The sequence below is a fragment of the Brassica napus genome, chromosome C8 (genome assembly GCF_020379485.1).
Source record: "Brassica napus cultivar Da-Ae chromosome C8, Da-Ae, whole genome shotgun sequence".
Taxonomy (NCBI): domain Eukaryota; kingdom Viridiplantae; phylum Streptophyta; class Magnoliopsida; order Brassicales; family Brassicaceae; genus Brassica; species Brassica napus.
In genome coordinates this window covers 13,372,575-13,392,995 of record NC_063451.1, presented here as the reverse complement: position 1 = coordinate 13,392,995, position 20,421 = coordinate 13,372,575, and the positions used below count along the sequence as shown (strand labels likewise).

The window sequence follows — 20,421 nt, the reverse complement described above, 5'->3', positions numbered from 1 at the left end:
CCAAAATTTGTAAATGGAGAGACAACAAAGTTCATGTTGCTACATTCACATGTAATGTTTTGTCCAGAATAAAATCATGTATGTTAAGAAAGAAAGTCAAAATCTGTTAGACATTCCCAAAATACTCCTCCTGTTCGTAAGAAATAAATGTTTTAAATTTTTTTTTTTTAAGTATGTTTAAGGTTTTCAATGCAATTTATATTAGTTAATAATTGTAAATCATAAATTTCATTAATTTTTTTTAAAAAAATATTATTGGTAAAATTTCCTATTCGGAACTACGCTACACGCTAGTCGGGCGGTAACCCCGGACCTAGCGAGTTACCGAAAAATTAGGGAGTACTCAGGGATTACGCGAGACCTAGTTTTAAATAAAATTTAATATATTTATAAATATATTTAGCTAATTTTAAACATGATGATACAAATAATTGGACATAATTATATAATTTTTTATATATAATTTTATACAGTCTCTTTTTGATTCGTAAATAGTGGGTTTGGTACGAAAAAAATCCCTAAATATAGTATGTATGTGTTTGTTTTGGGTTTGATAGCTAATTATAATTATTTAGTAATGAATAATTACACAAAATCTGTCAATAATGAGTGAAAAATAATCAACCGTGTTTTAACTTACACGGACGGAAAAAAAAAAAACTTAGGCGGTCAACGCAGGATTAGACGGGAATTAGGCGGTCAATGCGGAAATTATGCGGTTTTATGCGGCTCAACGCCTGGCTACACCGATTTGGGCATAATCGCCGCGATCAACCTCCGAACAGCGCCTAGGCAGCCGCGTTTTCGAACAGGGATAAAATTATGAAAATTTGATAAAAACAGAAAATAATACTTTTGTTATCAAAATTTATTATACTTTTTAATATACGTAAATAAGACATGAACATAGATTTCTTAGAAACAAATGGAGTACATAACAAAGTTTACAGTGAAAGTCTCCTTAGTCCAATGGTTTGACTAAGGGTTCATTAAAGCTTCTACATCAGCAGTTATGTATAGATCCTTATAAGGCAGTTAGAATTGTCGGTCGTCGGATCATATAATCTTTCTCGTAATTGTAATATTATAATAAATCAGCGTTAAAAAAAAAAAAACAAAGTTCACAAAGAAACGAAACATTCAGCAGTGTGAATCCGTATCTTTACGAGATCTGAAAGAAAAGAGGAAATCTCTTACCAATGTACACAATCAACAAACTTAGCTTGTTTCTGACCAAAACTGTCTCTATCCTTTGTTTTTCTTTTATTGCGGTGGTACAAAAATTCAAGAGACAACTGTATTTGTACTCGCAATTAATAACCGACTGCTTCCTCACCTACTCTCTCTCTCCTCTCTGGAAGTAAAGTAACAAGTCTATTGCTTGATCCCATCTAGGGCAACAGACTCTTCAAGCTTTGACTTTTCTCGGAAACATGCCATTTCCTCGAGAATTTCTTTGAAACTCTGTCCTGTGAAACTCGAATTCAGCTTCTGGGTCAGACTTTGTTCTTGATTTGGAAAAGATGGGTAACAAGATTATCTCCATGATGAAGAAAGATAGAAAAGATGGATCCAAGAGCATGAGAATGAATCGTTCACAGAGAAAATTGCTTGCCGAGGAAGAGATGTTGCATCGACGAGCTCTTTCCATGGCGATTCGTCAAACTCAGCTTTCTCAGAGATTCGACGGATCCATGTCTAAACGGGTCGGGTCCACAAGCACCAGGAAACAACGCACCCTCTCTGACCCTTTTTCAAATGGCAAGCAGGTCTCACTACTACTTGAACCATATTTTTCAATCATTTCTAGAAAAAAGTTCAGATCTTTTACTAAATTTTTATATGATTATTTTGACTGGGTCGTTGCCTTTTTGGTTTAATGATTGTTGAGAGCTTTTTAATTTTTATATATGAGAAGAAAAGGTCATAACAAAAGTGGAGAGGAGGAGGAGATTCTTTAGTTAAGATTCGAAAAGAGATGTTGAAAGTGCCCAGAGATTCCTAATAAATTTATCTGTTGGATAATGCTAACTTTATCAAGAAAATAAATGTTCTTTACTCTGATACCGACACTGGATTGGGACCAGATAAAGCTATAAAGCCTATGAATGTACTGATACTTATGTTATTGTCTGAAAGACATTATTGTGTAAGAATTTGCTTGTCTGTCACTGTACAACTTATGCTGCTATGACCAGAAGAACGAGTTTAGAAGAGAAGCTCCTGAATGGCATAACTTTTGTTGGAAAGTGAAATCTACTTCAGTGATTGTCATTGCTTTATAGATTGATGATGTTACTTACTGCTCTGAAATTGATTTAAATGAATGATCTCATAGAAGCTTATTATTTAATTATGTTTCTCCTTTTGCTTTCTTCAGGTACCAGATTTTTCGTTAGAGAGCTTGGCAGTGAAGAAATTCATCCTGGTGCACGGTGAAGGCTTTGGGGCATGGTGTTGGTACAAAATTGTTGCTTCATTGGAAGAGTCAGGACTGTCTCCTATTACAGTGGACCTCACTGGATCTGGATTCAATATGACCGACACAAACACTGTCTCTACCTTGGAGGAATATTCAAAGCCATTGATTGAATACCTTGAAAATCTCCCTGAAAAAGAGAAGGTTAGACTTTGCTCTCTTTGTTTGAAGGTTTATGCAAAACCAATGCAATGATATAAGAGTTTGTTGTCGTATGCCAGGTTATTCTGGTGGGCCATAGTACTGGAGGTGCGTCCATTTCGTACGCTTTAGAGCGTTTTCCAGAGAAAATATCGAAAGCTATATTCCTATGTGCAACAATGGTTTCTGATGGCCAAAGACCCTTTGATGTTTTCACTGAAGAGGTAAAAAGAATAAACACTCTTTTAGCCTCACATCCAACATTCACTAGAGAAAATGCGATGTCAGTCTTTGTTTCTTGTGCTTACATTTGTGAGAAACTGTCCTACATTTGCTGCAGCTTGGTTCTGCAGAGAGATTCATGAAAGAGTCGCAGTTCTTGATCTACGGGAATGGAAAAGACAAGCCTCCTACAGGGTTCATGTTTGAGAAACAACACATGAAAGGCTTGTATTTCAATCAATCACCCAACAAGGTACTCTCCAAACACACTCAAAAATCATAGTTTCTTGATATCACATTGATTCTGGCTTATGGTTTTCAGGATATAGCATTGGCGATGATCTCGATGCGACCTGTACCACTTGGACCAATGATGGAGAAGGTATCTCTGACCGCAGAAAGATACGGGAAAGGGAGAAGATTCTACGTTCAGACGCTGGACGACCTTGCACTCTCACCAGACGTTCAAGAGAAGCTAGTGAGGGAGAACAGCCCCGAAGGAGTCTTCAAGATCAAAGGAAGTGATCATTCTCCTTTCTTCTCAAAGCCTCAGTCTCTCCACAAGATCCTTCTCGAGATTGCACAGATTCCTTAAGAAACATCTGAACGATTTCTTTAGGGGAGAGGATATTGAAATATAATCTGAATTGAGAATACTTGGTTCATTGGGATCATTTAAGTTATAACCTTTTGTATACATTTTATTTTTTTTGAATCGATCAACAGTTCATAATTATATGACTTGAAGATAAAAAGTGGCTGAATACACAAATGGCCATGTATTTGAAGATCTTTAGAGATACACACATACACAGGAAGAAGAATGAAGAAAACTCTTGTTATTCCAAGTCTATAATTCCGAAGTTGGAGAGAAGGATTTTAACTTGGTCGACAAGGTCTGAGCCTGTGGCATACTCTGTAAGCATTCCAACCGCAAAACCAAACATAGCCCACCTGCAAAACAAACAAAGAGATATATCTCATGTCCAAGCAGAACCAACTAATTCTTGAATCAACCACACAGTTCTTGTACGTGTTCATAGTAAGAAACTAGGAAACAAATGAGTTTTTGGTCTACCTGAGACAGACAAATGCGCAAGCAAATTGTGAAAAATAATCATATGACAGAAGTCATCAAGTTTGAAACTTTGAGCTCAAAATTTGAAGGTTATGCTGCTGATGGAGAATCATAACGACCAGAAACTTTAAAAGCCAGAGTAAACCCAACTGAGATCAGGACTTAATATGGCAGGCAGACTAATGTTTTACATACACTAGCAAATCCTCAAAACAATCAGGACCCACCAATCAAAATCGAGAACTGAGATCATGTTTACCTTCCATTGGAGATCTCGTTTTTGGGTTGGAAACCAAAGAAGGGACCTTGACCAGAAGCTTCAAGCTTCTTCTGCTTAAAGTATTCCTGAAGCTCTTTGGCCTTCTGCCTCTGAAACTCCACTGTAGTTACACCCTCACCATCAACAGCCACCGATTTCTGCAGGGGCGGGGATGGAGGAGGAGGTGAAGGCTCGCGGAGAGTAGGAGGAGCAGAGGGTCTTCTCAATGGACCTTCTGCCTGAGAACATCTGATGACGAAGACACATGGCTTAATCGCTGAGAATCTGAAAGACGACGAAGTTGTGGAAGAAGAAGAAGATGGATTAAGAATTCTAGGTGAAGCCAATGACATCTTTCGTTAATGGAAGAATTGTTTGATGGGTCGAGCTGTTGTGTTTTTGGCAATCTCTATGTGGATGAGATATGGCCAAGTCTCGGCATTGTGCATAAACGGCTTTTGGTTATGGCTTTTGTCAAATGGTACCTTTTTTTTTAACAACCTATATTTATTAATTAGATCATAAACAAACTATAAAAATACATACAAAATTATGAAAACACAACAAATATAAACTAATTAGAAAAATAATTAGAACACATGATTCTCTTTGAGATGTCTTTATTAATAGAGTATCCACTCTATTAATTCTTTTGTGATCTTAAAATATTTGTCGCATTAAGAACACCTATTCTCTTTGTTGTATTACATTGGTTTTATTATAATTTAGATATATATATATATATATATTATCTAATATGTTGATTTAACCATAAGAAATAAAGATTGAAAAGACTAATTTTCAACGATTGTATAGATATCGCCATACAACAAAGAGACTAAACATTTTATTTTGCATTGCCACTCTTCTTTAATATATTCCATGATTTCAGCAATATATTTTGATATCAAATATATTGTATCAAAATATATTGAAAAGTTCATTCAGTGACATCAATCTCCTTCCTTTTGTATCTAGATCATGAGGAATCCATGGTGATATTTTAGAAGGACGTTGTTTCCATAACAACTCTGATAGATTTGTTTCAAACATAGGATATGCCACACACACTTTCATGGTAACCACTAGAAACTTTCATGGCTATGACAATGACATACCTTTGTGGCTTCCATGGCCATTGTTTCCAAAATATAATGGTTAGGATGATATCATTACCGAATTCTGAAATCAAGACAGTCTTGTCATCGACCATGGCCCCATAATTCATGTCGGAGATTGCACCTTCGAATTGTAAAGAAGTGAAACTACACTTCAATCCGTCATAAAAAAAATATCTTCTCCACAAGAAAGAAGAACAATAGATATATAATCATCAAAACAGATCACATTTTAATCAGAATTATTGGTTGAGCGATTGAGATATGAAAATCTCATTCTCCATTGCAAGTAATCATTTCAGGATCGCTCATTTATAACCAAAATTTTAATTAATTTATTTTTTGTCGACTTGACTATTAAGATACAGTTTATCCTGTCCACTTTCTTAAAAGCTCATGCATTACGACACGTGGACATACATACATAGACATGTCAATGGAGTGAGTTAAGTCAGATTGTGACTCGGTGACTCCACTGCTGGAACCACCATAGACTTCACCTACATCTTTTGAGGGGCTACTTTCTGGTCACCTTTCTTCCTCATCTACAACTTTAATATGCTTGTAAAAAAGAGTGTGCCCACTTCTCCAGTATACGTCGGCTGAAAGAACTTTACCCGTCTCATATTGATGGTATAAGGCACGATATTACCCTAATCCAAAAAGAAGACTCTGATGAAAAAAAAAATGGTAGATAATCTCAGAAAACCAACAAAATCCGATCTAAACGACCAGAACTTTATTCATCAATCAAAATAGAGAAAATAAATCTCATGAAGATCGGCTTTGTATTTGATTAAAGCACATCAAATTTCGCCAAAAACAAAAAGATCCGACATGTGGAATGATATTTTGATCAGATGATCGAAAGATATATTACAACAAAATGATAAAAGATGTTTTCTTCCTTCTGAATGATTAGATTGTGTTAAGAAGGAAGAAATTTGAGAGAGAATTATCTCTCTAGAGAAGAAGAGAGACCGCTACTAACTTCTATATTTCCAACTTTGATTTATTTATTTAGGGAAAACGACATATTTCCACACCAGAAGTTTCATATAGTAACAGTTCCACATGATCTTTCAACCTCATCTTAATTGCACATATATAAAGTTGTACAACCTATTTCCCCACAATGTCAAAGTTCGAAACCCGAACCCACATGGACGTACAATTAGCTGATTAAAATCGGTTTACCGGTTTTTGAGTTTAAGCCTAACCAATAGAAAACCTAATTAAACCTTAGAATACCCGTTTTCGACCCGATTTGTTATTATAAACCGTAATTTAACTAACTCAGTTTTTATTAACCAGAAAAAACCCCAATTTTGTTCATCTCTCTCAAGTGTCGGGAACCCTAGGTAAGACTGGAGCTTTGAATCAATTTCGTCGACTGTTCTTTCTGCCTGATCGGTTATGTCAGGTGAGTTTGCCGTCTCATCTTCTTCCTTTTCGAGTTTCCATTATAATTACTCTCTGTTTTGAACTGAATCAATTTTGCTTACTCTTTGTTTCAATTTCGAGTATCTAGTATGATAATCTTAGTTTTTTTCTTGTAGAATGACTCAGGAAGGAGGGATTGGTGTGAATGTTGAGTGGAATGATGTCCCTGAATTCGACCAAGGTTACAATTCTGATGGTGAAAATCGACGTGAGCGTAACGACTTCAACATTGAGAAAGATGTTGGTGAATTTGTAGATGAACCTTCAGTCAGACACAACGAGTATCCGGAGACAGAAGATGATGAAGAATAAGAAGGAAAATAAACTCAGAGGACAATGTATAGGCGCATCGATATTAGGAGAGGCGCTGGTGGCTTGTATGGAAGACAAGTATTCATCAGTGGTATTGCGTTCAAGGAAGGTGTGGTAGACTATGCTCTGAAAACTGGCCGAAACATCAAACAAAACCGGTATGATAAGACGAAGCTGGAGTTTGTCTGTTCGGGGAAGGGCTGTAGTTGGCGCATATACTGCTCATCTTCGGGAAAGTCTCCTAACAAGTGGCAAGTGAAGATATTGAAGGAAGCTCATTGTTGTGTTCCCATTGGTACATGTGAGCTGCTGAAATTTCCGGTAATTGCACGGCTGTTTGTTGACAAGATTCGAGAAGAACCCGAGTACTTCATGCCAATGAAGAATGATGAGTTAGTTATGGATAAATGGAAGCTTATTGTGACAAGGCCTCAATGTCAACATGCTAGGAAAAAAGCATTAAGGTGGATTGAACGAGAGTATGATGAGCAGTTTAGTCGCCTTCGTGATTATTGCTCAGAGATAAAGGTGTCAAATGAGAACTCGTCAGTTGAGTTAGATTGTGTGAAAAAAGGAAGTATTTGATGTGTTCAACAGATTCTATGTCTGTTTCGACGTACTTAGGAAAACCTGGAAAAACAATTGGAGGCCTCTCATAGGAGTAGATGGATGTTTCTTGAAGTCAAAGTTGAAATGTCAGTTGCTGGTGGCCTTAGGTCGTGATGCTGATAATGCAATTTACCCAATCGCATGGGCTGTGGTACAAGTCGAAAGCAAGGAGAATTGGCGGTGGTTTATGAAGAAGGTCAGAGTTGATCTTGAACTAAACGATGGAGATGGTTTTATACTTGTTTCTGATCACCAAAAGATAACAATCTAAACTGTTTAGACAATCATATGTTTCTGTTTTCATTCTTGTTGTTGTTGAGTTGACATTCTTGTTGTTGTTGTAGGGATTGATTGCTGCCGCTAAGATGGAATTGCCTCGTACTGAGCACATGATGTGTGTAAGACACATCTATGGTAACTTGAAGAGTCGACATGGGAAGAAACCAGAACTGAAACGACTGATTTGGAACCTTGGTTGGAGCTATAATGAAGCTGATTACAAGGTAAATCTATTGAAGATATTGGCCTATGACGAAGAGATATATGATGATGTGATGAAGTCAAAACCGGAGACTTGGTGTAGAGCATTCTACAAGCTTGGACCATGTTGTGAGGATGTGGAGAACAATTCCACATAATCATTTAACAACTTCATAGGTAAAGCCCGAGACAAACCTTTTGTGCCGATGCTTGAGACAATTGCTCGTCTGGCCATGGTTCGTATAGCGAAACGCGATGTGACTGCCACCAGTTATGAAGGCCTTGGCACACCATATGTGGTAGACACTCTTGCGGAGTTGCATGAGAAAGCTTTGGAATGTACGGTTCGACCGTCAACCAACATGACATATGCTTCTACTCTCAATGGTTGTTCATATAGAGTAAGCTTGACCAATAGAACATGTTCATGCCGGAGATGGGAGATCACTGGTATTCCTTGTGAACACGTCTATGGTGTTATGTTGAACAAAGGTTTGGAAGCTCAAGACTATGTCGAGCACTGGTTTAGGGCAGAAACATGGAAGAAAATTTATGCTGATGGTATTGTTCCTTTACGAGGAGCCAAATTTTGGCCAGTAGGACCGGAACCTCCAATTCTCGAGCATGACCCTCCTGATCAGCCAGGTTGCAAGAAGGTTACTAAAGCTGATAAAAAGAGGAAGAAAAGCGTTAATGAGTCCCCGGTGAAAAAGACAGATAAGATATTGAAGCGGATTATGCATTGTTCGATCTGCGGGGCTGCAAATCATAACTCACGGTTCCATAATAAGAGACCTAAAAAGGTATATCTCAAAGCTTTTAAAACCATGTCTTCTATATTCCTCCTCTAAAGCTGTATTGTGTTATGTTTTAGGCCTCTTTGGGTGAGGAGTCTTCTCAACCTGAATCTTCTCAAACAGTTTGCACTCAGCAAGACATTTGAAGATGTGGTCATGTTGCTTTTGAAACCTATTTTAGTGTGTTATTGTACTACTCTATCAGCTTTAAGAACCTATTTTTGTGTGTTTAGGTACTATTTTATCGGCTTTTAGAACCTGTTTTGGTGGTGCTTAAGATTTATGTTTTCTCTTAAATTGCATTTTAAAGAACATGTAACAGCACACAAATAACATGATCATGGAGTACAAATTCATATCTTAAATAGCAAAAGATATTGTCTTACACAACAAGTACACATTGTCAACATATTACATAACATACTAAGATTGATTAGGATCGAACAACACATAAACTAAAACTCAATCTAACATCAACCTATTAGCCTAGAGCACACGACAATGCTCAAGCAACCTAGAGCAACAATAACCATCAGTTTCTTCAACTCGGACTTTGCTTCACCCACAACTCCTCCAACCTTTTCAAGAATTTCTTTCTCAAACCTCAGCTTCTCTAGCTCCAAATTCGCAATCTGGTTTTGTTGCTCAAGTCTTTCAGTCCTCATCCCCAATATTTCTATCTCATCCGCCAAAGCCTCATCAACCCATTTGTACGAGTGGTTATCATTGCTAAGCTACACATACAAATCAACATCATTTTTTCAAATATATGCTATATGAACATTGAATCTCAGATTCATTACACTTACTTTTCGCTCCACTGCATATGCACGGTAATATCGCCGATAAGGATTAGCTTCGGACTTTGACATTCTTGCTACCACGATTTTGCCACACCAGCATCTCTTCGGCACACCGACCACTGTTCCTCTTCTTCGAACACCTGATGTCCCTGACGAAGCTCCACTTTCGTTGCTCATCTTCGATTTTCACCATCTGAAGGAGAGAGCTTCTGGGTTCATTTTTAGGGTTCCTATAATTGGGGGTTTTTAAAACTGGATTCCAACCGGGTTAAAATAGGATCTCTGGTCGGGTTATTTTATGTCTTTCGGTTTGGTTACCTCTTCTGAACCACTAAATTGATGAATAACCGAAGCCATGTAGGTTCGGGTTTCGAACTTTGACATTGTGGGGAGATAGGTTGTACAACTTCTATATATGTGCAATTAAGACGAGGTTGAAAAATCGTGTGGAACTGTTACTATATGAAACTTCTGGTGTGAAAATAGGTCGTTTCCCATTTATTTAATTATCTATTAGGTTTGTATACATACTCTTATAAATAAAGTAAATACACATTTTTACTTAATTTTAGTTTTTGCTTAACTGATCTTTAGTTTAAAACAAGATGCATTAATTAAAGTCTAAAAAACTTAGTCTTTAAAATACAAAATCTAAAAAAAATAATCTCTTATATGTAGAGGGAGTAGTAATTAAACTCAGATTTTGACAAAAAAAATAATTAAACTCAGAATAAATTTAACATTTTGATGCAGCGTACTATCAGACTGATTTCTCTTAAACCTGAACGTGCGGCTTTAGCACCGTACTTCCTCGAGTGTTTGCTAAGTCAGCCTCTTCCCGAACTCGACCAGAACTTAGAAAGAGGAAGTATTTTAGTGAGATGTTAGAGCCTTTAGGAAGTGTTTTTCTAATTGAAAACTTGATGATTTACAAATGAGGATCTCACACCCTATTTATAAAAAAATCACCTCCTAAATGGATGGTGGAGATTAACCCGAATCAACGGCTCAGATGATAACTGGCGTTTACAGTCGGATCCTTGGTGTTTTTGAAGTTAGAGCATCCACAATGGGAGCTCTTAAGGGAATCGTTAGAGGGTCTGTAGCCCACTTTCTTAGAGTTTGTGCAAAAAAGAATCCTCAAAATCCTTTGATAAGGATTGATCCTTACACTGTTCACGGGTTCCATTGACTATGTGGCGGCCCGTGAATGGTCATCTTTTTTTTTTTTTTTTTTTTTTAAATTCAAAATATCCAAGATTAATCCGAAATGCCCTTGTGCTAAGGACTCCAACGAGTCTCACCATTGCGGATGGTCTTAACCACACATACAAAAATCTGCCACCAAGAGCTTCTATCAAAAGCTTGCAGCTAAATACTATGGCCCTTTTCTGGTAATAGTGCGCATCATTTCGTCTTTAATTTCTTGAGAGAAGCAAGATTCATCATGTTTTTTATGTCTCCCAACTGAAACATGTATTGGGACAGGGTCATACATTGTCTACATTGCCCACATCAGCGACAGAGGTCAGAAAAGTTTATCCTACAGCCAATACATTACATAAGCACTAGCTATGATTAGGAGTGTCATTTAGAGGCTTTAGTTCATTGGAAGGGCTTACCAGTTTATGAAAGATCATGTATGTGAGTGAAGGATATTGGAGAGAGTTTCCGCAATTTGAGATTGGAGACATACTCAATCTTACCGAGGAGGTATTGATAAGCCTTGTATGTGCTATATGAAGAAGAAGTTTAAGAAAAAAGCCACAAAGTAAATGATGTGTTCCAGATGCAGAGAGGAAAACTGACGTGAAGAAGGAATAAGATTTACGTGGGAAAGATCGTTAATCTATTGTGTCATTTTGTTAGGCCGTTGGGTACTTGGGTCAATATGTTAGGTAGTTAGAGATGTATAAATAATGGACCGGTAAAATTAAGAGGGTTGGGCTTTTTATATATCGTAAAGAGGAGATTAGCGTACAGCTCTGTTCGTAGAGAGTCAGATTCCTATTTTAAAGAGTAACTAGATTCCTATTTTACGGAGAAAGGCCGGATATATTTTTTGTTTTATATTTTTTTAGATCTTTTCAATTGGTAATTTAAATATAGATCTAATGGCATAAAGCATTATAAATAATATTCTAAATAATGATAAAGATAAAAGAAATAATAGTTGGACCATACTTTTATTAATGGGTCACACTGCTATTTTAATAGAATAGATACATCACTTTAGTCTACTTTACTAGGGTTGGTCCGCCCTACGGACATGTTGGTGAGTATACAATAAAATTATTTTATATTAAAATTATTTGAATTTCATACAAAATTATTAAAATTATTTTAAATTTAGAATTATAAAAAGTATTTTTATTAAAATATCATATGCAACCGTCGTTTGTCGTACAGCTGCCGGTTTTGGTTCGCAGAGTCTATATAAGTCTGTTTAAGTTGTTGAAAAAAATGAAAAATATCATATTGTAAAATTTAATAAATTATGTTGGTTAGTTTTGAAAGTAATCGTAACATTCTTTATTTTTGCCAGGACACAAATTTTTTAAATAAAAGAAATTCAGGAAAACGCAATAATTTATATTTTTTCTTGTTGATTTTTATTCAATTTGATATAGTTGAAAAGTATATAAAGTAATGATAATTAATAATTTATTTATTTCTAGGAGTTTCAAATTTCAATGTTACACTAATTAGTTTTCTTATAATAATAAAGTAATCCACTCCAATCTAAGTCAATTAAAAATACAATGTTACGCAATAAAATTATAAGAAGGTATATTTGAAATAAACATTAAACTAGGTGTTGTGCCCGCACGTGCGGGCATAACTATTCTATAAAATTTAAACATACATTATAAAATCATCACTTTTTTCAATTATATTGTTCCAACTATATTTTAGGAAAATTTCCAAAAACAATCTTCATCGACACTAATCTTATCACCAAATTTTATATGGTCACATTTTAGTATATCTTTCATAGAAGACAAATTTGCTATGATAGCTTTTTTAGTTAAGTTTCACAAAAATAGCTTTGAAATAGTAAAATGACTAAAAAAAGTTTTATTAATGGGTAAAAATACATTTATACCATAGAGTTAACTAATCTATACTTATGGTTTATAGTTAAGGGGTGGAGTTTTGAGGATATGTTTCAAATTTTAAAAAATTTAAAATTAAAATTAAAATTTTCAAAATAAAAAGAGCTATTTTGGTTATTTTCTCCTTATAAGCTATTTCGAATTGAACGATTTAAAGTTGAAATCTATTTTTATGAAAAAAATTTAAAATGAGCTATTTGCGAGAATTGGCCTAGAAAAAAACATATTTTCCTCATAATGAAACTATATGATATAATTTTTCTTTTGTCTAAACATTTTTATACTAAAAACTGATAAGATTATTGTTGGTAACTACAATTATATTACCTTGATTAATATATATATTAATATATATATATGTATGTATATATATATGCTTTTATTGATTTTGGATAATAACAGGTTAGTTAATATTTTTTAGATAATGATAATATATAATTAAATTTTATTTTACCCAATTATTATTTATTCAAGTTTACCTTATATTTTTGGGTGATTTTATAATTTTATATGAATATATAACTATCTATATTATGAAAAATATAATTATCTAATTATTAAGCATTATAAGTAAAGATTATTATTCATTAAATGTAGAATGACTCTAATTACTCTAGTTTTTAATGTGATAGTTCAGATTAAAAATATCAATTTGAAACTAATAATATCACAATTTTATATCAGAGTATATTTGTTTAATTAATTAACTAATACAATCTGTAAATTTGTATCATTACCAAAACCTACCAATTTAACAAGTCGGTAAAAAAGCTCATGCTATGTTTTAATTTTGAGCTCATACATTTTTCATTTACTCAGGATTCACACAAATAACGTCCATAAGACCAAGAACTTACATGTGAACAGTACACTATAGGTTTTTCTTTTTAGCAATTGAGATGGAGAATTTAAGGTGGCCAATAACGTGAAAGTTTACCTTTGGTACTACACAAAATAATAAACGAATAAGAAAAATCAAGTTGAAAAATAACAAATATACGTAGAACATAGAACTTCTATGATAGAAGAAATACTTCCAACTTACAAAACCTAAATCTAATGCAAGAAAAACACAACAAAAGAAAACACACATCAAAATAAAAGCAAACAACTAAGAACAACGCTCCTTGATTTTAGATCTTCTTCTTTTTCTTGTTCTTGGACAAACCGAAGCTCGAAGTCCAAAAATCCATATAACAAAATAGTGATACTACAAACTAAAAGAAACTCAAGTCAAAAAGCATAAGAGAATACAATTATATTTATAAGACAATAGAATCCTTCTTCTATCTCCATAGCCACTGAAAAAACAGGATATAAGATGCTGAAAAAAACAGGATATAAAATTCAATATGAACAAAACCATAAAGAATCACATAATAAAAAAATATACATAAGATATCCGAAACAATAGGAAACAATTATATTTATAAGACAATAGAATCCTTCTTCTATCTCCATAGCCACTGAAAAAACATGATATAAGATACTGAAAAAAACAGGATATAAAATTCAATATGAACAAAACCATAAAGAATCACATAATAAAAAAATATACATAAGATATCCGAAACAATAGGAAACAATTATATTTATAAGACAATAGAATCCTTCTTCTATCTCCATAGCCACTGAAAAAACATGATATAAGATACTGAAAAAAACAGGATATAAAATTCAATATGAACAAAACCATAAAGAATCACATAATAAAAAAATATACATAAGATATCCGAAACAATAGGAAGTCACTCAATATGATATAAACTAAACTAAAATGTAAAAAGATAAGAGATGAATAGGTTTTATAATAATATTATCGTGCGAACAAAAAGATAACAATTGGTTAAATATATATATTATAATCTAGCAACATTATATAACTATTTATTAAGTAAAACAATTAATTATAATTATTAAGCATATGATAAATAACCAAAGTTACTTAAAAGTATGGAAAAAACGACAAATAATTAAAATAATCTAAAACGAAGGAGAACACGACAAATCAGCAAAATCACTTCATAAATAATAGTATAGATTATAAAAATTAATAAGAAATAAGAAAGAAATATGCAGATAAAAAATAAAAAATATATGAAATTATCTTCTTTTTTTCCAAACACGTTTTCCATTATTTTTTGAGATAATTTTTATAATATTAATTTTTAATCAGTTAAATAATTAATGATATAATTATACATTAAAATATCAACTAACAACCAGGTAGCATTCATAAACAACCAGATTTTTTGAAAATATTTTAAAAAGATAATTCCATTCCCAATAAAAATATTTAGAAAATAAAAACAAATAAACATTGCTGAAAAATATATTAAATTTTAACTTAAATAACAAATATATGTTGTTCTTTCAACTAAATAATAACAAATAAACCTTTATTATACTAAAATATTATTATAAGCCTATTTTAAATATTTAGTATAATGATAAATCTAATTATTATATGTGTATATATATAATACTAATTATAAAAATTAATAAGAAATAAGAAAGAAAGATGTAGATAAAAACATAATAAATATATGAAATTATCTTCTTTTTCCAAACAAGTTTTCCATTATTTTGAGATAAATTTTATAATATTAATTTTTAATCAGTTAAACAATTAATTATATAATTATACATTAAAATATCAAAGAATTTAATCTGTCTAATTAAAATTGTTTAAGTAAACTAATGATTGGTCCTAAAATCATGGAGAACATGACAAGTAAGCAAATTCACTTCTCAAATAATAGTATAGATTTAGTTTGTTCTCAAATAAAATAACATTAAATTTCACTATTTTCTCTTACAATTTTTACTGTCTATTATATTATTCTTGTTATAAATCATTTAGTTAGTTTTCCACTAAAATTTTCATGAAAATATAATTATTTTGTTCTCAATAACTTTTTGTTTTAACTCTGATATAAATAAAATTAATTTTTTAAATGTTTGTCGATTATGCTCAATACGGAAGACATGAAGTCTTTTTTATACATGTTTATTTCTTGAAATCAGTTTTACTTTTTCCTATAGATTTTTTCTTAAAATTACGAATTTAAAAGATATAAAACACGAATCATTGATTAAATAAAAAAATACATTAAATTGGATAGATTTCATGAAAATATGATATTAATCATTACTATTTATAAATATAAATATTTGCTTGAATATTGAATATGTCATTAAACTCGTAAACTAAATAAGCTAATTAGGATATCCAAAAGAAATGATACTAATCAAATTTTGCAAATATGATTTTTACATTACTTGGTTACGTACTCTCTTTTTGAAACAATACAATTATTTAGTTTATAATAACAATTAGCTATATTATTTTTTATGACGTCTTTCAAAGATCTTTAACCATGTAGTTTCGTACTGAACAATTTCATAATAAAGTTAACTAGGGGTCGGCCCGGGCTACGCCCGGAATTTTTTGTTTAAATTTTAATTGTGATTATATATTTTTTATGTTTACTTTAATATATAATAGTATAATTTATTATAAAATATATAAGTAGATATGTAATTATAAAATTATTTTAATTATTCATTGTTTTTGTCTTATGATATCCAAATTTCTATATTTTTGTTATTGAAAAATATTTATAAGGTGATGCGCAAAATAAACAAAAATTAATTACAATTTAATTATGGTGTTTGATTGATTGAACTATAGAAATAATGTTTCATTTCACTTACAATTTTTTATAACTTTTGTTTCCAGTTAGTCTCCAAATAATATAATGGACCCTCCTTCTTTAAATCTATAACCTTACTTAAAAAAAAATTCAAAAAGCAATGGTTTAAATGTTATAATATTTTTTACGTAAAAAAAAACTTATAATTAAATCACTAAAAAATTACAAACTAAATTCTTGTAACATTTTTTCTGTATTTATAACCCAACTAACCGGACCCATGATCTAAATAGCTTTTCGGTTAAATATTGTTAAAAGGACAACCAATTAAAATTTTATTTTAGTTCTAAAACCATTGGATTCATAACTTTCACGTGTGTTTAAAAATGTGTCTTTTCAACCCCAAATTTTTTGTTCCACTTTGTCCTACATCTATTTTAATGTATAATTATATCTGTGCTGAGATGGTAGATATCAATAAGTCTCGCAAGTTGTTTTATTTGTTGTAGCGCAAACGTTTAAAAACTGTTGGGAATAATTTGTTCAGCTAATGTAACGGTGCTAAGTTGTGGCTGAATTTTTCTTTAACTGATGCTCAGGGATAATAAGCCCAAGAATTAAATGTTACTGCTTGGACGTAGCCTAAACAAAACTTTAAGCCGATAATGTTGGCTTAATGTAGGAAAACTCTGTTAAGCAAGAAAAAAAACTCTGTACATAGCCGGACAGAAAATTTAAAATTCATTCAAAAAAAAAATCAAACTTTCAAGCTAGTCAATCCTTTGACAGAACATAACCGAAGAGACAACACGTCAGTTCAGTCAAGGTGCGAGGAAATGGTAAGCAACTGACCCTGACATCTTTTACCAAAAAAAAAACTGATCCCGACATTCCGGTGATCAGCTGAGTTGATCAGTTAAGGATTTACAAATTTAATTATCATTGAAGGTATTTTTTTCACTGAAGGTACTAAACTTCCTTAGATATTGAGATTAGCTAAACTTCCTTAGCTATTGGGTCATGTTAAGCTCCTTTTGTTTTTGAAAAAAACACGTATTAACTTGGAAACCTTATTTTTATCGGTTTGATCATGAGTATACCGTATCAGAGTATGAGCCATATAATAGTGTGATCAACATAAACGCTCCAGGTATATCATATCCAGGATTGTTATCACCTTGGAAGCTGCACCTTAAGCTCTTGCCAAAGGCTCTGCCTCTATATCATACTTTAAAACATGATAACATTCATGCCGCTTTTCGAGAAAGAGCACATATGTTCTACCCCAAGCAGAGCAATCCTAGGCTGCATCAGAGAAAATAAGATAAATCAAGAGACGGAGAGATAAATGCATATCTATAGGGAATGATTCAGTTTACCAAGGGGCCTTGTATCATCTTTGAAGTTAGTTTAGAAATCTTGAGAATGTGTCTTCTGTGAAAGCTCTTCTATGAACGTAGGATCACTTTCTCTTTACGTTCAACGATTATCAACACCTTCATTGCTACCTGAACGTACATGTGTGTTGTCAAAATGAAAACACATTAATAGGATCTTGTTCAGAGGAAACTTACAGAGAAAGAAAGAAACTTATAACCCAAGTGCGAGTTTTGGATAATCTCTTTGACAATGCATGAATGCTGTAAACACCATCTGGTTGTGGTTGTATTACAGATATCGCCGAGAATATCTCTGCAGAAACACAACCACGTCGTATGTTCTTGAATCATATCCTAGTTTTAAAATTGCAGAGGATACATACTGCGAACATGACGTTCTTTGGGAGGATATTCGATATAATTTGTTGCCTTGCCGATCGCAATATATAAATCCTAATGTATGAAGATCATGAATCAATAACACGCATAGATCATAATATTCAAAATAATATGAAGTTTCTCAAGATGAGGAGAATAAGACCTTGAATTCACTGTTGGCCTTAGCGAGACACAACGGTGGTGGAATCCTCGAGCACTCCATAGACTTTTTGTAAGCTCGTAATATGGCGTTTCTCAAATGAGGAGTTTCATACACTATATAGATGGAAAATTAAGCGGAAAGATGTGCAGAGACCTGTTCCTCGGCTTCATATATATATATATATAGTGTATGAAAGCATGAGGAAAGGTGGGAAGTTGGAAAGATGAAAAAGCAGTGAATTGCTTCGGTTACTCACGGATGCGATGGTGGATTAGAATTGGAGACGACGGAGACATTGGATTTGTTGACCTAATTTTATAAAACAAAATACAATAAAAGTAATTTCTTTGTCATGTGCTTTCAAATTTCTAACTGGGCCTACACGTAAACTAAGACCATCTTTAACCCTAAAACCCTTTTTGAGATCCTTAAAAAAATTTTAATAATAAATTAAACCTTAAGTGGGGTTAAGGATCTCTGTTAAGAAACTTCCATTTTTAGCGGTCCAATGGAGGTTTTTTAATTCGAGGTTCTTAAAAAAATTAATAATTTTTTTTAATAAAATTTATTTATTAAATAAAATATATTAAAAGATAACATTTAAAACATAGATTTAAAAAAAACATGAAAATATAGATTAGTACAATAATCGAGAATAATTCGAAAACAAACTTCCGAACTCAGTTGATGTCTTCATTATGTCCAAATTTATGCCATATATGTTCAACCAAATCCGCTTTCAGTTGTTGATGCTTATGTTGATCACGAATTCTACTTCGAGCACCCATCATATTGGCGATATTTGAAGGGATATCCGTTTGAAAATCGAGATCGACATGTGAACTTCCGGGGTCGTCTCCGTGTTGGAACTCCGAAAGATTAGACAGAGTATATCCATCTCGTTCATCTTCCACTATCATATTATGGAGTATGATACATGCTCTCATAATATTCCCAATTTTGCCTTTGTCCCAAAAAAGTGCCGGGTTTTTAACAATTGCAAAGCGAGCTTGCAAGACTCCAAAAGCACGCTCGACATCTTTTCGGATAGCTTCTTGGTGTTTAGCAAATAAAACCGCTTTCGGCCCTTGTGGCTCCCGAATTGATTGGATAAAAGTAGCCCATTTCGGATAAATACCGTCGGTGAGATAGTAAGCCAAATGATACTCCCTTCCATTGACATAGTAAGTGACTGCCGGAGCGTGACCTTGTATTATATCATCAAAAACAGGTGAGCGGTCAAGAACATTGATATCATTTAAAGTACCTGGCGGTCCAAAAAACGCATGCCATATCCAGAGATCAAAAGAAGCAACCGCTTCTAAAACAATTGTGGGTTTTCCGGAACCACGTGAATATTGCCCTTTCCAAGCGGTGGGACAATTCTTCCACTCCCAATGCATACAATCGATACTTCCTATCATACCGGGAAATCCACGGAACTCACCAACTTCAAGTAGACGTTGAAGATCAGCCGGTGTTGGTCTTCTTAGGTACTCTTCACCGAATAAATTTATTATTTCTTCGACAAAATGTTCCACACATGAACGAGTAGTTGTTTCACCGAGTCGGAGGTATTCGTCAACAGCATCAGCGGCGTTACCGTATGCCAAGACACGAATGGCTGCTGTACACTTTTGAAGTGGAGAGAGACTAAGCCGGCCGAGAGCATCTTCCTTTTGTCGAAAGAATTCAACTTCATTGGAGAGTCGATCAACAATACGCATGAACAATGGTTTGTTCATTCTGAATCGCCGTCGGAATAGATTAGAAGGATATGTTGGGGTTTCACTGAAATAATCTTCCCATAAACGTACATTGCCTTCTTCACGGTTCCTTTCGATGTGAACTCGCTTTTTTCTCTTTTTTTTTTGGACTTCTTGATCACCATGATTAATGGCTAAACTATCGAAAGTTTGATCAAAATATTGATCAACATACCGATCAAAATATTGATCAAAACTTTCACCATCTTCTACATCAAACGT

The 20,421-nt window shown here is 33.3% G+C and overlaps 4 protein-coding genes across 4 annotated transcripts; 2 read left to right on the top strand and 2 right to left on the bottom strand.

Moving 5' to 3' along the window:
* Positions 1-1,216: 1,216 nt before the first annotated feature.
* On the top strand, positions 1,217-3,578 carry LOC106418910 (putative methylesterase 14, chloroplastic). The gene is made up of 5 exons (XM_013859641.3): positions 1,217-1,769; positions 2,381-2,623; positions 2,701-2,844; positions 2,961-3,095; positions 3,165-3,578. Exons 1-5 carry the CDS (start codon positions 1,524-1,526, stop codon positions 3,435-3,437), a joined length of 1,041 nt encoding a protein of 346 aa, XP_013715095.2. The 5' UTR covers positions 1,217-1,523; the 3' UTR covers positions 3,438-3,578.
* Positions 3,567-4,655, bottom strand: LOC111197979 (light-harvesting complex-like protein OHP2, chloroplastic). The gene is made up of 2 exons (XM_022708201.2): positions 4,180-4,655; positions 3,567-3,796 (listed from the first exon to the last, which is right to left on the bottom strand). Exons 1-2 carry the CDS (start codon positions 4,530-4,532, stop codon positions 3,682-3,684), a joined length of 468 nt encoding a protein of 155 aa, XP_022563922.1. The 5' UTR covers positions 4,533-4,655; the 3' UTR covers positions 3,567-3,681.
* Positions 4,656-7,076: 2,421 nt separating this feature from the next.
* Positions 7,077-9,084, top strand: LOC111208961. Its single transcript, XM_022708640.1, has 5 exons — positions 7,077-7,597; positions 7,650-7,902; positions 8,006-8,270; positions 8,319-8,944; positions 9,016-9,084. The coding sequence occupies exons 1-5, from the start codon at positions 7,077-7,079 to the stop codon at positions 9,082-9,084; spliced, it is 1,734 nt and encodes a 577-aa protein (XP_022564361.1).
* A 327-nt stretch (positions 9,085-9,411) lies between these two features.
* LOC111208962 (uncharacterized protein At4g04775-like) lies at positions 9,412-9,918 on the bottom strand. The gene is made up of 2 exons (XM_022708642.1): positions 9,748-9,918; positions 9,412-9,672 (listed from the first exon to the last, which is right to left on the bottom strand). The coding sequence occupies exons 1-2, from the start codon at positions 9,916-9,918 to the stop codon at positions 9,412-9,414; spliced, it is 432 nt and encodes a 143-aa protein (XP_022564363.1).
* Positions 9,919-20,421: the final 10,503 nt, after the last annotated feature.

Excerpts from the sequence above, each read along its gene's own strand:
- LOC106418910 (XM_013859641.3), top strand. The coding sequence starts at position 1,524 with ATGGGTAACAAGATTATCTCCATGATGAAGAAAGATAGAAAAGATGGA. Across the intron at positions 2,624-2,700 it reads ATCTCCCTGAAAAAGAGAAG|GTTATTCTGGTGGGCCATAG; the intron begins GTTAGACTTTGC and ends GTCGTATGCCAG. Across the intron at positions 3,096-3,164 it reads TCAATCAATCACCCAACAAG|GATATAGCATTGGCGATGAT; the intron begins GTACTCTCCAAA and ends TATGGTTTTCAG.
- LOC111197979 (XM_022708201.2), bottom strand. The coding sequence starts at position 4,532 with ATGTCATTGGCTTCACCTAGAATTCTTAATCCATCTTCTTCTTCTTCC. Across the intron at positions 3,797-4,179 it reads AACGAGATCTCCAATGGAAG|GTGGGCTATGTTTGGTTTTG; the intron begins GTAAACATGATC and ends TTTGTTTTGCAG.
- LOC111208961 (XM_022708640.1), top strand. The coding sequence starts at position 7,077 with ATGTATAGGCGCATCGATATTAGGAGAGGCGCTGGTGGCTTGTATGGA. Across the intron at positions 7,598-7,649 it reads AAGGTGTCAAATGAGAACTC|ATTCTATGTCTGTTTCGACG; the intron begins GTCAGTTGAGTT and ends TGTGTTCAACAG. Across the intron at positions 8,945-9,015 it reads ATAATAAGAGACCTAAAAAG|GCCTCTTTGGGTGAGGAGTC; the intron begins GTATATCTCAAA and ends GTTATGTTTTAG.
- LOC111208962 (XM_022708642.1), bottom strand. The coding sequence starts at position 9,918 with ATGAGCAACGAAAGTGGAGCTTCGTCAGGGACATCAGGTGTTCGAAGA. Across the intron at positions 9,673-9,747 it reads CATATGCAGTGGAGCGAAAA|CTTAGCAATGATAACCACTC; the intron begins GTAAGTGTAATG and ends TTGTATGTGTAG.